The sequence below is a fragment of the Juglans regia genome, chromosome 9 (assembly GCF_001411555.2).
Source record: "Juglans regia cultivar Chandler chromosome 9, Walnut 2.0, whole genome shotgun sequence".
NCBI classification, from domain to species: Eukaryota; Viridiplantae; Streptophyta; class Magnoliopsida; order Fagales; family Juglandaceae; genus Juglans; species Juglans regia.
The window spans coordinates 19,188,969-19,204,294 of NC_049909.1; the positions used below are offsets into that span (position 1 = coordinate 19,188,969).

The 15,326-nt window shown below is 37.4% G+C and overlaps 2 protein-coding genes across 2 annotated transcripts in view; both read right to left on the bottom strand.

Annotated features, from left to right (window-relative positions):
* The window catches only part of LOC109022180 (putative anthocyanidin reductase), a 28,282-nt gene extending 13,500 nt beyond the window's left edge, over positions 1 to 14,782 (bottom strand). The window contains exons 1-5 of the mRNA XM_035694094.1: positions 14,554 to 14,782; positions 14,201 to 14,370; positions 13,894 to 14,106; positions 12,874 to 13,256; positions 12,623 to 12,774 (exon numbers count right to left, since the gene is read on the bottom strand). Coding sequence (XP_035549987.1) covers positions 12,633 to 12,774; positions 12,874 to 13,256; positions 13,894 to 14,106; positions 14,201 to 14,370; positions 14,554 to 14,671 — 1,026 coding nt within the window. The 5' untranslated portion in view covers positions 14,672 to 14,782 and the 3' untranslated portion in view covers positions 12,623 to 12,632. The remainder of the gene's footprint in view (positions 1 to 12,622; positions 12,775 to 12,873; positions 13,257 to 13,893; positions 14,107 to 14,200; positions 14,371 to 14,553) is intronic.
* LOC109019046 lies at positions 7,118 to 8,512 on the bottom strand. The gene has a single exon (XM_019001272.2). It carries the CDS (start codon positions 8,510 to 8,512, stop codon positions 7,118 to 7,120), a length of 1,395 nt encoding a protein of 464 aa, XP_018856817.2.
* Positions 14,783 to 15,326: the final 544 nt, after the last annotated feature.

Sequence of the window (15,326 nt, forward strand, 5' to 3'; positions counted from 1 at the left end):
AGCAAAGGGAAGGCAGGGACATCTCCCTCTCATTTGCAATATTTATTGACCATGGGATGCAAAAAGACTTATCAAAGGAACATCATTTGATTGATGTTCAACTCACACCATGAATCCAAGGATATAATGCACAACAAAGGTACATAGTAAATTACACAAGTACACCCAAACAACCCCTAGTGATTTATTTAAATTACACAGGTACATAGTAAATTACATAGTAAATTACACAGGTACATAGTAAATTACACAAGTACACCCAAATCCGACACATTCACTAGTCCAATCATGATCCAACCATGAAAAAGGAATACAATGCATGTATATCGGAAGGCACAACCCATTCACTAGTCCAAGCATGATCAACATAAAAAACTCCAAACCAATTTAGTTGAAAAGTTAAACAAAAGCAACAAACAAAATAAGGAAAAAAATCACAATATACAAAACGAAATGTACTCCTTCGTTACAGCAAATTAAATAACAATCATAAACCCAAATGACCCAAATCCGACACATTCACTAGTCCAATCATGATCCAACCATGAAAAAGGAATACAATGCATGTATATCGGAAGGCACAACCCATTCACTAGTCCAAGCATGATCAACATAAAAAACTCCAAACCAATTTAGTTTAAAAGTTAAACAAAAGCAACAAACAAAATAAGGAAAAAAATCACAATATACAAAACGAAATGTACTTGCCTTCCACTTGGACTGGACATGGGCGACTGTCTTCCTTGTGCCTTGATGAAGGATAGGGGCTAGGGTTAGGGGTGAGGGAAAGGGGATGGTTAGGGTTCGGCTTAGATTTAGGGTTAGGGTTTCGAGATGAGGGAAAGGGGATGGTTAGGGTTCGGCTAAGCTTTAGGGTTAGGGTTTCGGGATGAGGGAAAGGGGATGGTTAGGGTTCGGCTTAGATTTAGGGTTAGGGTTTCGGGATGAAGGGAAATGGGCTGGGTTAGGGTTAGGGTTATGGTTACGGTTTCGGGTTAGGTCTACTGGGTCATCTACGAGGGAGGTGAGAAGTCGGGATGAAGGGAAATGGAAGACCTTTGCATTTCGAAACACAGAGAGGAAGGGGCTTCGGGCTTCACTAGAGAGAACGTAAACGGCTGGTCTTCGCCAAGAGAACGAAAATCACTTCAGGGGATTTGCATAAACACAGAGAGGAAGGAAGGGGTTCGCGAGAAAGGGGGAGAGGTGTCTTCGAGGAAGGAGAAACATGGAACATTCGAGAGGGAGGAAGGGGTTCGCGAGAAAGGAGAAAGGGGGAGAGGGGTCTTCGGGGGAAGGAGAAACAGAATGTTCGAGAAAGCAGAGAAGGAGAGAGGGCTGGGGGAAAATGATGCAAAGCCCCTCAAACGGCGTCGTTTTATTTTTCCACGTCAGCAGCCGACTGCAAGCCGTTTACTTACGCGACTGTAAGTAGCGTTTTTCTTACTATTTTATTAACGTTTATAAACAGTTTATTATTATTATTTATAAATAATAGATTATTATTTTTAAATTATTTATTATTACTTTATTAATATTCATTAACTATTTTATTAAGAGATGAATCATGGTCGCGTATACATGCACGGCATGATGGGGATCATGGATTAGTTGTCGAGTAGCAGCTTTATCTCAGTCAAACAAGCCTGACCTAGGTTGCGTTAATTTACAAGCATCATCTCCAGCCAATGAATATTGTTGGCAAATAATATTTTGTCACATTCTGTATAAGAACAAAAACATCGACATTCAAAATTATTTTGATATTCATTTTCTAAGAACTTAATTTGGACACGTAGTATCTACATGAGTATTAATGTGCAATACAAAGCTAGCTTAGTTTATAACTAACAATTAATAAAATACATGAGATCTCCATTTGGAGTCTTCAAAGGATCCACCTATAGACCAGCATGCGGCATGCATTGATAAAATATTAATATAACACTACAAGAAATCAAGCATTTTCTAGCGATTCTAAAATCATTAGAAAAAAACCGCCGCAATAAACTCTTATTTACGGTGATTTTTGGATCGCCGCTAAAATTCAACGGAATATATGACGAAAATTTATGCTGAAATTATTATTTTTTATTTGAGGCAACTTTTCACCATTTGCGGCGATTTTTTTGTCGTCACAGATGACTATAGTGGAATTTTAGTTGTAACGAATAGGAAAATCGCCACAATAGATATTTTGCAGCGAGTGAATCTTATTAGCGTCAAATATAAAGCGCGGAGAAAAGCATCTTAGAAAATTCACCGGTATACTATTTCCAGCGAATTTTTAATCGCCAAGAATGTGCAGTCTCAACAATTTTAAATTCGTTAAAAATGAGCATTTCGTTTTGCAGTGAGTTAATATCGCCGCACATTATGTTAAAATTAAAATCCTGTTGTCATTTTCTTTTTTTCCCTCCACACAACCCATCCCCCCCTTCCTCCCCCCGCGCCCCCCACCCCCGTCTCTCCAATCCCTCTTCTCGCTCAACCCCCAGCCACCTCGCACAGCCTGTCGCCACCACGCGACCGCCACGTCACCTCGACGGCCACCCACTCCTTCTCCCCTAGCCTCCACTCCGATCTCTTTCATTTTCCCCAAATCTAGCCTCGCCTCTCTCTCTCTCTCTCTCTCTCTCTCAGATTTCTCTACATCGCCGCTGCTAGGGGCGTCGTTCGCCACCACTCACACCTCAACGCCCATCGCCACTACTCCTTCGGAGCCCCCTTCTCCTCCACGCCTAGCCCAGCAGCACGAGGCCCTCCCTCGTTCCCTTACTTTGTTCGCAATTAGCAATCACCAAGCGTCCACCAACAGCCATGATACCCCTCAGTCTCTCCCTCATCTCTCTGTTCCGCTCATCTCACGACCGCCAGCCATCATCCACGACCAACCACCACCCTTCATCGTCCAAAAAAATAGGCCCCACTCTGGATCCAACCCAACACCTCCCTCAACCCCTCTGTTTTCACAGCCCTAAGCTGAACCCTCATAACAGCAACCCTCACGGCACCACCACAGGTTCCTCCACACAGGGCCCACTACCCACCACTGCTCAGCCCGCCTCAGACCACTGGGAGCCTCTCTCCTCCGCATCTAGCACTGCCCTAACACTACCAAACTCAGCCTTCAATTTATGGTATAAACCCGTCTCCTTATCTCAAGGAAAATTATGTTTATGTGATTGAATGACATTATGTTTGCATAATTGAACATATTTGTATATATTCATTGCGTTGATTATGGTAGACTTAGAAGAAAAGATGTGTGGTTGGGATTGTAATGGAGTTAGAGGTGAAGTATAAAGATTGTGAAATATGAGATTTGTGTTATTTGTTCTATGTGGAGTTTAATTGGACCTTGTTTTGAGTTCAAGTGAATTCTAGTCTTCCAAAATTTTGTTTTATCTGTGAAATTGTTTCACAAGGCCTCACCTGTGTGATGTGGTCAAACTTGATAAACTTGCATGGATACCTATATAACTTACCACATTCACACGTCTATTCACGTGATTGAGAGTTTCTACATGTTTATTTTATCTACAAGTCACTGTCATAATGGAGATAATGTTAAGATAATGTTATAATTGTTATTTTTTAATGCTCTTACTTTTGGGATATAATCATTTTTATCTTTTATTCTAGTTGTTCAAGTGAGGTTGACACATTTCCTTCAATTATTACAGAACATATTATTAGAGATTATATTCTCAGAAGAAAGGTTGAGAAAAGGGGTCGAGAAAAGGGTTGGCAGAAATTGCTTCTATTTGTCATGCTCTTTATTACAGCAGAGTATTCTTTATATAGCAATGTACAAAGATGTGAAAGCAGGGGAATCAACTCCTGACAAGGAAGGTACAAATATTCTAACAGAATTACAGCTCATTTGTATTTATTCTAGAAGATTCTGTGGTCCCTAATTGCAACCGAGATGTTGAGGAGCTGTGATCATCCGTGACTTGGGCAGCTGAGTTTTATGGCTTATTGCTTTGGTGGCATATTTTGGACAGATCTCAACACCCCCCCACAAGATGGAGAGTGGATAGTGAGAACTCCCATCTTGAGTAAAAGAGAGGACAATAATGGGGATGGAAGTGTTTTGGTGAGTAAGTCGGCCAGCTGTGAGCTTGAAGGAGTATAAGCAGTAGAAATGATCCCTTCTTGAATTTTGTCACGAATTAAATGGCAGTCTAATTCTATATGCTTGGTACGTTCATGAAAAATGGGATTAGCTGCAATATGCAAGGCAGATTGGCTGTCGCAATATAGAGTAGCAGGCTGAGAGTGCATAACTTTGAGATCAGCAAGAAGATATTTGAGCCATACAATCTCACAGGAAGCAGCTGCCATTGATCGATATTCAGCTTCGGCAGAGCTTCTAGAAATAGTAGTTTGCTTCTTGGATTTCCAGGAAATGAGAGATTGACCGAGGAATACACAATAACCAGTGGTTGATCTTCTTGTATCGGGACAAGAAGCCCAATCCGAATCACAATATGCAGTGAGATGACAAGAAGATGAGGCAACAAAAAATAAACCTTGTGCTGGAGAGTTCTTGACATATTTTAGCACCTTATATGCTGCTTGAAGATGAGGAAGACGAGGGGCTGCCATGTATTGGCTGAGCAAGTGAGTTGAGTAAGTTAAGTCTGGCCTTGTAATAGTTAAATAAAGTAACCTGCCAATAAGTCTCCTGTATAGACTTGGGTCAACAAGCAGAGTGCCTCCATCTTTCGAGAGCTTGAGATTAGAATCCATGGGTGTTGTGCTCGGTTTGCAAGCAATGAGACCAGAATCATTCAATATATCAAGTGCATATTTACGTTGACAGAGATGAATACCAGTGGAATTTCTAGCCACTTCCAGACCTAAGAAATACTTTAGTGTGCCGAGATCTTTAATCTTGAATTTAGTGTGCAAAAAAGTCTTGAGAGCTGAAACAGCTTGAGGATCATTAGAGGCCACAACTATGTCATCAACATATACGACTAGTGCAAGAAAAGAATGTCCAGATTGCTTGGTAAAAAGACTATAATCAGCTCTAGATTGAAGAAAACCGAAGCTAAGTAAGGATGATGAAAATTTAGCATACCACTGACGAGAAGCCTGTTTAAGGCCATATAGACTTCTTTTCAGCTTGCACACTTTGTCTTTCCCTTTAACCAAGTATCTCGAGGGGAGTTTCATGTAAACCTCTTCGTCTAATTCTCCATGTAGGAAAGTGTTGTGAACGTCAAATTGATGGAGAATCCAACCTTTAATAGCCGCGAGAGCTAAGAGAGTTTTGACAGTCACGAGTTTGGCAACGGGGGAAAAGGTTTCGTGATAGTCAAGTGCTTCTTGTTGTGTGTATCCTTTAGCAACGAGACGTGCCTTGTGTCTTTCAATGGTGCCATCCGCATGGTATTTAATTTTGTAAACCCATTTGGATCCAATAGCAATTTTACCTTGAGGAAGATCAATAATGTCCCAAGTATTGTTTAATTCAAGAGCAGCAATTTCACTGTCCATTGCTTTTCGCCACACAGAAGATTGGACAGCTTGTTTATATGATGTTGGTTCAGATTGTTTGATGATCGAAACAGAAAAAATGGCATGTTGGGTGATAATTTTTCATGTGAAATGACAGATGATAAGGGATATGGATGAGTAATATGTGAAGTACCTTCTTCTTGGGAGCAGATCAGTGAAGGGGAAGAACCACCAGCTTATTGACAGTAGTAATCCTGCAAGTAAAGAGGTTGTTTCTTGGGTCTTTCAGATCATCGAGGAGCTGTTTGGTGTGTTTGAAAAATGTGAGAAGGGGAAGAGGTGGATATAGGTGATTGAGGGAGAGGTGATTGAGGTGGGGAAGTGACATCTGGTGGAGGAATAGAATCTAAACCGTGAGGGATGATTTCTGGTTGATGAATTGGTGAAGGAATTTCTGGTGGATGGATAGAGTCTAAGCCGAGAGGATTGATTTCTGGTTGATGAGCTGAGGAGGTAATATCTGTAGGAGGTGTAGTGTTGAGGCCAAGAGGAATGAGGGGATTGTGAATGGAAATGGCAGTTTTGTATGGGAAAATTTGTTCATAGAAAATAACATCACGAGAGTTAAAAACAGATTTGGTTTGTAAATCCAATAATTTATAACCTTTTACTCCAAAGGGGTAACCAAGAAGGATGCATTTTCTGGCACGGGGGTCAAACTTGTGGCGATGAGTTGTCAAAGTGGAGGCATAGCATAGGCAGCCAAAGATTTTCAGGTGGCTACATGTTGGTTTTTCTTTGAATAAAAGTTGGTAGGGTGTTTGATTTTGGAGATTGGGGGAAGGGGTGCGATTAATTAGATAAGTGGCAGTCATAACACAATCGTTCCAATATGAAATGGGAATGCCAGATTGAAACCGTAATGCTCGAGCAATGTTCAAGATGTGTTGGTGTTTGCGTTCTACAATCCCGTTTTGTTAGGGACTTTCAACGCAACTTTTCTGATGGATTATACCTTTTTCCATATAAAAATTTGTCATGGCAAATTCCACACCATTGTCTGACCGAATGGTGTGAACTTTTGTTTGAAACTGTGTCTCTACTAGAGAGCAAAAAGATTGAAGAAATGGTCGAGTTTGTGATTTGTTTTTCATTAAATAAAGCCATGTTGATCTTGAGAAGTCATCAACGATCGTAAGAAAGTATTTGGATCCATCATAGGCCATATGAGAACAAGGTCCCCATATGTCACAATGGATTATATCAAAAGGTTGTTGTGCTTGTATTTGACTAATGGGAAATGGTAAACGGTGCTGCTTTGATATATGACAAGTATCACATGGAGAAATCTCATTCATGAATTTTTGTTTTGATAAGTCTTTTTGTAACAATAAAAGACGAGAGTCCGAGGGATGTCCCATTCTACAATGCCATAGTATGTGCTCAGAATGAGGGCTAGAAACAGAATTAAAATGGAAAGGTAAGTCAGAGGAGGTGGCAGCAAGGGCTAGAGCAGGTACTGCTGTCAACTGTAAATGGTATAAGCCATTGTGAGCCTCACCCTTCCCAATCGTTCTCCAAGAGGAAAGGTCTTGCACAAAACACTCATTGGTGAAGAATGTGAAGCAACAATGAATGTCCTGAGTTAACTTTCTAGCTGAAAGAAGATTAAAAGTAAAGAAGGGATGCAGAGAACATTTTTCAGAATAATGGTAGGGGTGAGCTGAACCATGCCTCGATGAGTGACAAGTGCTTGGTTACCATTTGGTAATTTAACATAAAAGGAAATTTTGGTTGGTTCTGAGGTGTAAAGTGAGGTGCAACAGATCATGTGATCTGTTGCACCCGTGTCTATAATCCATGGAATCTGTGAAGATAAAGAAGATGGATTAAAAGTAGAGAGACATAAGGGAATACCAGATATGACTGAAGATGATGGATGAGTAGATACTTGATGAGCCGAAGGTGTTGGGGTCTGAGATTGCAGCAAAGCAAGTAGACTGTGATATTGCTCTTGAGTTAAAACATGCTTTGTACCATTAGTGATCTGCTCTTGGTCAGAGATGCTGATTTGGTTAGCAAATGAATCCGTAAGCTTGATCCGATTGTGAAGCTTGTGGCCTGGTGGGTAGCCATGTAGCTTGTAGCACTTGTCAACAGTGTGTCCAACAAGATTACAGTGAGTGCAGATAGGTTTTTCCAAATTTGGATTGGCTTTAAAACATTTTTCTAAAAAATGTCCTGAAATTTTGCAATGAGTGCAAAAAGGTCTGTCTCTTTTTGGAAAACCAGATTGCTTTGTGGGGTCTTTGTTGTAGGTAAAATGATTTCTGGTTGCAAAGGCAAGTGAATCAGAAGGGATGGGAGGATTGGAAAGCTGTTTACGCTTTTCTTCTTGTTGGACAAGGGCATATACTTCACTTAAACTTGGTGATGGTTTAAGTAAAATAAATTGGGCCTTGATGTTAGTGAAAGAATCATGAAGTCCCATGAGAAACTTCATCATCCAGTCACATTGCTGGTTGGCAATGACAGTTTTCATGGCACCACATGTGCAGGTTGGTATGGTTTCAAAATTTACAAGTTCATCAAGCAAGCTCTTCAATTTTGAAAAATAAAGGCTAACTGAGTCGTCTCCTTGAGAGAGAGCATCGATAGATTGTTTCAACTCATAGAGCCAAGGACCATTGTTTTGTGCAAAACGTTGTTCTAACTCAAGCCAAAGAGCAAGAGCAGTTTCAACATACACAACACTGTTCTTGATTTCCAAGGACATAGCATTTTGTATCCAAGTTACAACCATGTCATTGCATTGAAGCCATGATTCTAACAAGTTACTAGAAGCAGATGGTTGAGAGATAGTTCCATCGATGAACCCTAGTTTCTTTTTGATACGCAGAGATCTACGAATGGTGCGAGCCCAAGAATGATAATTATCTGCAGTTAAAAGATGGTTTGTGAGTAGTGTGCCAGGGCCATCGTTTGGATTGAGAAAATATGGGCTAGAAGGGTCTTTGGGGTTGAGGTTAATAGTTGCCATTTTACTGGCTTTCTGATACCATATCAGAGATTATATTCTCAGAAGAAAGGTTGAGAAAAGGGGTCGAGAAAAGGGTTGGCAGAAATTGCTTCTATTTGTCATGCTCTTTATTACAGCAGAGTATTCTTTATATAACAATGTACAAAGACTTGAAAGCAGGGGAATCAAGTCCTGACAAGGAAGGTACAAATATTCTAACAGAATTACAGCTCATTTGTATTTATTCTAGAAGATTCTGTGGTCCCTAATTGCAACCGAGATGTTGAGGAGCTGTGATCATCCGTGACTTGGGCAGCTGAGTTGTATGGCTTATTGCTTTGGTGGCATATTTTGGACAGATCTCAACACATATCGAGAACATTAAACCTCCATTGATGGAAGGTTTGGATGGTTTAGTAGCTATATGCAATCTTCCTTTCTTCTTTGGTACTTTATGGTTGAAACTATTAATGCCATTGATCCTTTTTATTGTTCCTCTTATCTCAAAAAACCATAAAGCTTTGACGATAAATGGCCACTCTGAAGTAAATGGTGCATAGATATCCCAGCCTATCGATGTTATGAGTGATTTTTGTTTTTTAATTTGTCTCTTCTTATGTGATTTTACCACTGTGTAGCAGGAAGTTTTCAACTTCATCCACACCATCAGCTCAAAGGTTTGGTTTAAAATCAGCAAAGAAAGTAAGTTGTTGATCAAATCAAATCAATCACAATGCCATGTTAGCACCAATGAATTGCTGCCACATGTCATTAAACAATTGTTTAAATACTGAATATTATAAAAAACAAAACTCTGCTGCTTGGGTTGTGCCGCTCAGGTCATGAACTCAAGTCCATGGGGACTATTTTATTGATTCTTTATTTTATATGGTTGCCTTGCTTGCTATTAGTAATCCCAAATGTTTGGATTATTGTAGCCCCTTTTCTTAATGATTTCCTAAATGCTTAATGTTTGGATTATTGGAGAGTTCCAAAGGAGAACCATTCCACAGTTTCTAAAGAAATCAAATTGCACAAATATGCAATCTTATTGAACTGTTGTTAAACGTTTTTTTATTGTTATTATTGAACCCTCACTAGTGTTGTCAATGTTCAAGATGTGCCTAAGAAGTAACTAGTTTCCATGCTATTATTATTCTAGGTGTTTTCAATATAAAGCTTTAAGGTAACTGTTTGTTCTATCTTATTGCAGGCTGTAAAGTTTGTCTTATTAAGGTAACTGTTTGTTCTATCTTAAACTCCAGACCTGTGTAATGCACTCCATCACACAATCATGGGGATTGGGTAAATCATAAGCTTTTTACCAATGGAACGTGATCCCTAGAAATTGTTTGCACCCCAAGAGTTCAAACCTTAGTGGTGTGGAGGTTGGGATAGTTAAATCCGAACTACTTTAAACAATTATTGGTATTGGATTCTTGTTAGGAAATTAGTGGATTGGGATGCTATTATTTACATTATATGAAATCAATGTTCCCCTTTCACATATGATTTTGATAGTAATTTGAAGTTGCATAAATCTATAAAGTTCGTTCCAAGTATGGTTTATTCAAGCATACAAATTCCTGAGATCAAATCATTTGCATAGAAATATTAATATTTGATTGATCTAGTTTATTTAATGATGTTCTTACTTTGGCTCCTGCAGGGCCTGCTTACCCTCTGTGGGATGCATGATTCAGAAGCCAAGCCCATCTTGCTATGCTCTTCCAACAATAACTCTGTCCACCTCTATGACTTGCCGTCGTTAGTATTTTCTTGGCTGACTTCTCTTAGTTTTTAATTTGAATTTCTCTTGGGAGTCTATTCCTGTTTTCAAGAACCCACTTTTATCTATTTGTTTTCTTTTGGTCTGTGCTGGTTAGATTTATGGAGAGGGGTAAAATTTTTGCTAAACAAGAGGTTTGTGCAATTCAAATGCCTGTTGACGTGTTTTTTACTAGTGATGGAGCCGGTCAAGTGAAAGTGTGGCAGTGGTTACCAGAACCAGTGGCTATCGTGCAATGAGCGGCACTATTATTTTTTCTACTGATTGTATTGATTAGTTTTGTTCGCCACCTTTTTTCTGATTATTTTGTAACTGGTGAGTTTGAGTTGGGAAGGAAAAGTTGAAAATGCCAGTTTGGGTTTATTATGTTCTCTTTAGTAGCACCGAAGCTGTTGTCTCCTTTCCCTGTGCCATAATTATAAAGACAAGGCTTCTTGTCCCAATTCAAGCTATTTTTTGTTTAGTAGCACCGAAGCTATTGTCTCCTTGTCCTGTATCGTAATTATAAAGACAGGCTTCTTGGTCTAATACAGGCTATAAGATTTTGATAAATATTTATGAAAATTGAGCAAATATTCGTACTGCTTGCTGCAAGATAATTTGCATTGAGACATGTATTCCCAGCAATTAAATTAAGCTGTTGGAATAGATTGCAGCATTAGCAGCAATTTATTTTATTTTTCGCGACGACTATAATTACCAGCGATATTATAATCGCTGCAACTGAGTTCACAAAACCAATAACTCAATTACAGCGATTTAAAAATCGTTGGTATTGATCTATACCAGCGCAATTGTTATTTCAAAATCTTTTAGTCAACTGCGGCGATTTAAAAAAATCGCTGGAAATAATCTTTCCCAACGATTAACAACTGAATAGAATCTTGCAATTGCGGCGATAAAAAGTATTATTTGCGGCGAATAAAAATTGCCAGTAAAGAAAATAGATCTCTCTGCGATTTTTTACTTCCGTTGGAGTAGATCAAAAGTGGGACTTTAATACCGGCGAACGTTCAGCGGTTATAGGCAGCTATTTTATTGGTTTTGCCAACGAAAGTGGATTGCCGGGAAAGGTGATTCCCCTTGTAGTGTAAGAGCAGTAGCATCCAGATCTGTATAAGCCTCAAGTTGCCAAAATATAAGGAAAAGTGAGTAATTAACTATTGTCAAAAATCGTCCCACATCCGGCTGTCTAAAATAAGAAAGAATTATGTTATATACAGTCATTTTTATGTACTATTTGGACATTCTATTGATGTGATTGACTAAAACAGTTATTTTATATTAAAAAAAGTAACGTAGCCAATTACATTATTAAAATACACAAATAATACATAAAAATGACTGCACCTAAAATTTTTAAATATATAAGAAATAAGTTTAAGCTTTCAACCGTTGTTCCCTAAATTTGTTCAACAAGTGTAGCTTTCCCAAACTTATTTATGTTAATATTTTATTAGTGAGTAGTTGATTGTAAAGAAAAGTAAAAGAAAAGTAATAAAAAAATTATTTTAATAGAATAGATAAAAAATAGGAAGTGAGGTATAGGAAGTTTTGAAAAGATGAGTAGTTAAAATAGAAAAAGATAAATTTTAAATAAAATTTAGAGAAGAACTTGATCATCTATGGATGCTCTGTTTGAAGAGCTACAGTTGCTAAACAAATTTAAACTTATTTTCTATTTTAAGTTTTTTTTTTTCAAATGTTATTATGTTCTTTTTAAGTTTGTACGTATTGCTTTTTATTTTTCTAATATTAAGTTTTTTTTTTATTTTTACTTTATAATTTCAAATAATCTTATTTTAATGGAATGGTGCAAATGACAATTTAGACACACGCATGGACAAAATTCCTTAGGCATAGTCGTTATTTTTATTTATATTTATTATCTCATAAATCAATTAAAAAACGATAACAACTTTAAGGATACTACGTACAATATATATGATTTTCCACATTTTGGGTCTCGAAGAAATTAGATGTAACTTAATTTCAATTCATATCATATGAAGGAAAAAGGTTAGAATCGCACAACCGATATGGATAACGCGCGTGCAAGTCATGTCTTTACTACATGCACGAATACTTTCATTTCATGAAAGCCAATGATTTCTTCAATCACTACTACATCGAATGCAGAAGAAGCATCCAGAATTTTGTCACAGAGATAGACATAAATAATTAACGAAAAACACTACAAGCTTTTTAGACCGCAGTCCTTCCTCAAGAACACATTACAAGAAATCAATCATTTTCCAGCAATTTTAAGATTGCCACAAATCGCTCCAAATCGTTTCCACTTGCCACACTTTCATCTGCCTTATTTCTTGTAGTGACATGAACTAATAGACATTAGATTAGAGCTCCAAATCGCTCTCCACTTGCCACACTTTCATCTAATATCTTGTTCATGTTATATTTGTACTCAAAACCCATTTTTATAAGTTTTGTAAAATCACAACCGACCCCATTATTTGTTGGTCCTTCCATGAATCTGAAATAAAATATCAGTTAGCTGAAGGGAACAGATTGGCAATAAAATAAAAAAAGGGAAAGAAAGATTGGCAATAAAGTCTTGAATGAAGACTCTTACTCTTCTGCTATCTGGTTTTCAGCAAACTTTTCTTCAAAGTAAATTGCAATTTCTCTGATGGTTGGATTGGCAGCAGCACAGAGGAATCTACCTTTCATCAATTGTTTTTCCATGCAGAAGATATGCGCTCGACAAACATCTTCAATGTGTACAAGAGCAATTGAACCCAAAAGTTCTTGCAGAAACTTCAATGCTTTTGAAAAGAACTGTTTTTCAGTGAGTGGTGAAAGAATAGTTTCCACACTCGCGGGTAGCTGTGGAAGAAGACCTTGATATCCTCCCACTAGGGCACAAACAAGTGTTACAACTTGGAGCCTGCCACTATCGTATTCATTATACTTCAGCACCTCTTTCTCTGCTAATATCTTGGATTTTGTGTATGCCTACAACCCCAGATCAAAAGAAATCAGGCCATTACGGTTCCAAAATCTTCATAAAGCAAACAGTTGGAGTATCTCTGTTAACTATTACACCAGACAAATCTAAGACATAAAACTTGATTGGGTTTCATAGAAAATTGTCTTATTTCATAATCATTAAGATATAAAATAAATAATAAAATCTATATTTTTTCTATCGACTTAAATTTTTTAAACAAATGGTGATTTCACATAATATCATAGAAGAGATCCTGAATTCAAACTACTTCGTTTATTTTCACAGATGAGTTGAGATTAAAGTTAAAAATTGAATAAAATATTGTTAGAATATATTTTTTAATATTATTTTTATTTTAAGATTTAAAAAAATTAAATTGTTTATTTTATTTTATTTGAAAATTTAAAAAAATTGTAATGATTAGATGAAATAAGATGAGTTATAAAAACAAACGAGGCATATTCCACGTATTGAGCCACCTATTAAGATAGACTCTGATCCATATGTGAGGATGAGTATTAAGATATAAAATAAATAATAAAATCTACATATTTTCATCAATTTAAATTTTTGAAACAATTGATGATATCACAATTATAGACCTTCTAATATTACCCATATGGTAAGAGAAGAAGGATATACCAGCGTAAAATCATCGGCATAAGAGAATGACACATCAAGAGGTGTCCAACACGATTCATCCATGCAAGATTTAAAAGAAACTCCGTCTTCTGTCAATGGTGACGAAGCCATGACAGAGGCAGTGTAGATGAGTCGCTTGACTGTTTGTGATCGAATACATGAATCGGCGATGATCCGGACAGCAGCAACAGCAGCTTCGGCTGTATCCTTGTACTGTATTTCCCGCAACCCAGCTGTTAGTTAATTACCAAAATCCACTCAAACATTTGTGTGGGAAAACTAAGGATGTCTTTGGAAATGGACAGACCTGGGAGCTTTGAGCGTTGTGTAGCATCGGGGTGGCCACATGAAAAACATATTCGCAGCCTTTAATGGCTAATTCAAACTCAGGGGGATTGTAAATATCAGCTTCAAATAACACTAATCTGTTGCTTGCGTTGGGGAAGGACTTCAGGAGATCTACTTTGGATGTGTCGCCTGTAGTTTTACGTTAAATGAGAAATACTTTTTGGTTCACATGGTACGTACAATTATAAAGCATTTTTTTTATAAAATAAATCTAATAATTTTTGCTAGCACTTCTTAAATCAAACGCCATGCGAGAGATCAGCTAAACATGCCCCCAAAATCAGAGAGAAAGAGAGAGAGCTAGAGAGAGACCCAAGTTCCTCAGCGTTGCATGTACTGTATGACCCTTCTCCAGAAGCGTTTTGACAAGCCAAGAACCAACATATCCAGAACCTCCCGTGACGCAGACTCTACTGTAACTGTTCTCCATCTGAAGTTAAATGGCACCTCCTGCGGCGCAGACTCTACTGGGTCCGGGTCGTTTCTTTTCTCTTTTCCCGAGAGATGGTTTGGTCGCTACGAGAGAGAATTCGATAACTGTTACTACTCTACCACTCATTTACTATTTATAAGAAAAAAACTATTCTGCTGTCCAATACTTACCGCTCCTGACCGTTCAGTGAATAATTAACTTCGGTAAATTAAGTAATACTTAATATTTTAAGTAATCTGAAGTAAATTAACTTCAGTGAATTATAATACTCAGTACTTATAATAATACTCGATAAGTGATTAAGTAAATAATTGTTAATATATTAATGTATTTTTTATATTTTTTTAAAATATTTAAAAATAATAAAAAAAGTGAATTAAAAAAAAAAACACCACTTTTACCCTAGCCATCACTTGTAGCAATAAGCTGCAAGCGGCAGCTCCTACTTATAATTAGCAGATGCGTGCGTCTTGATCAGATCGTATTCATACGGTAGAATTGGGAAAGGCAGCTGTGTGGCTGACCTGGTTTGGTTGAGGAGATCATGTTATGTAATTATTTTAATATTTTATATAATTAATAATTTAATTTTTTTAAAAATATTAAAATAAAATTAATATTTTATTTAAATTTTAAACTTTTATCTCATTTT

Coding starts and splice junctions, on each gene's coding strand:
- LOC109019046 (XM_019001272.2), bottom strand. CDS start 8,512: ATGGCAACTATTAACCTCAACCCCAAAGACCCTTCTAGCCCATATTTT.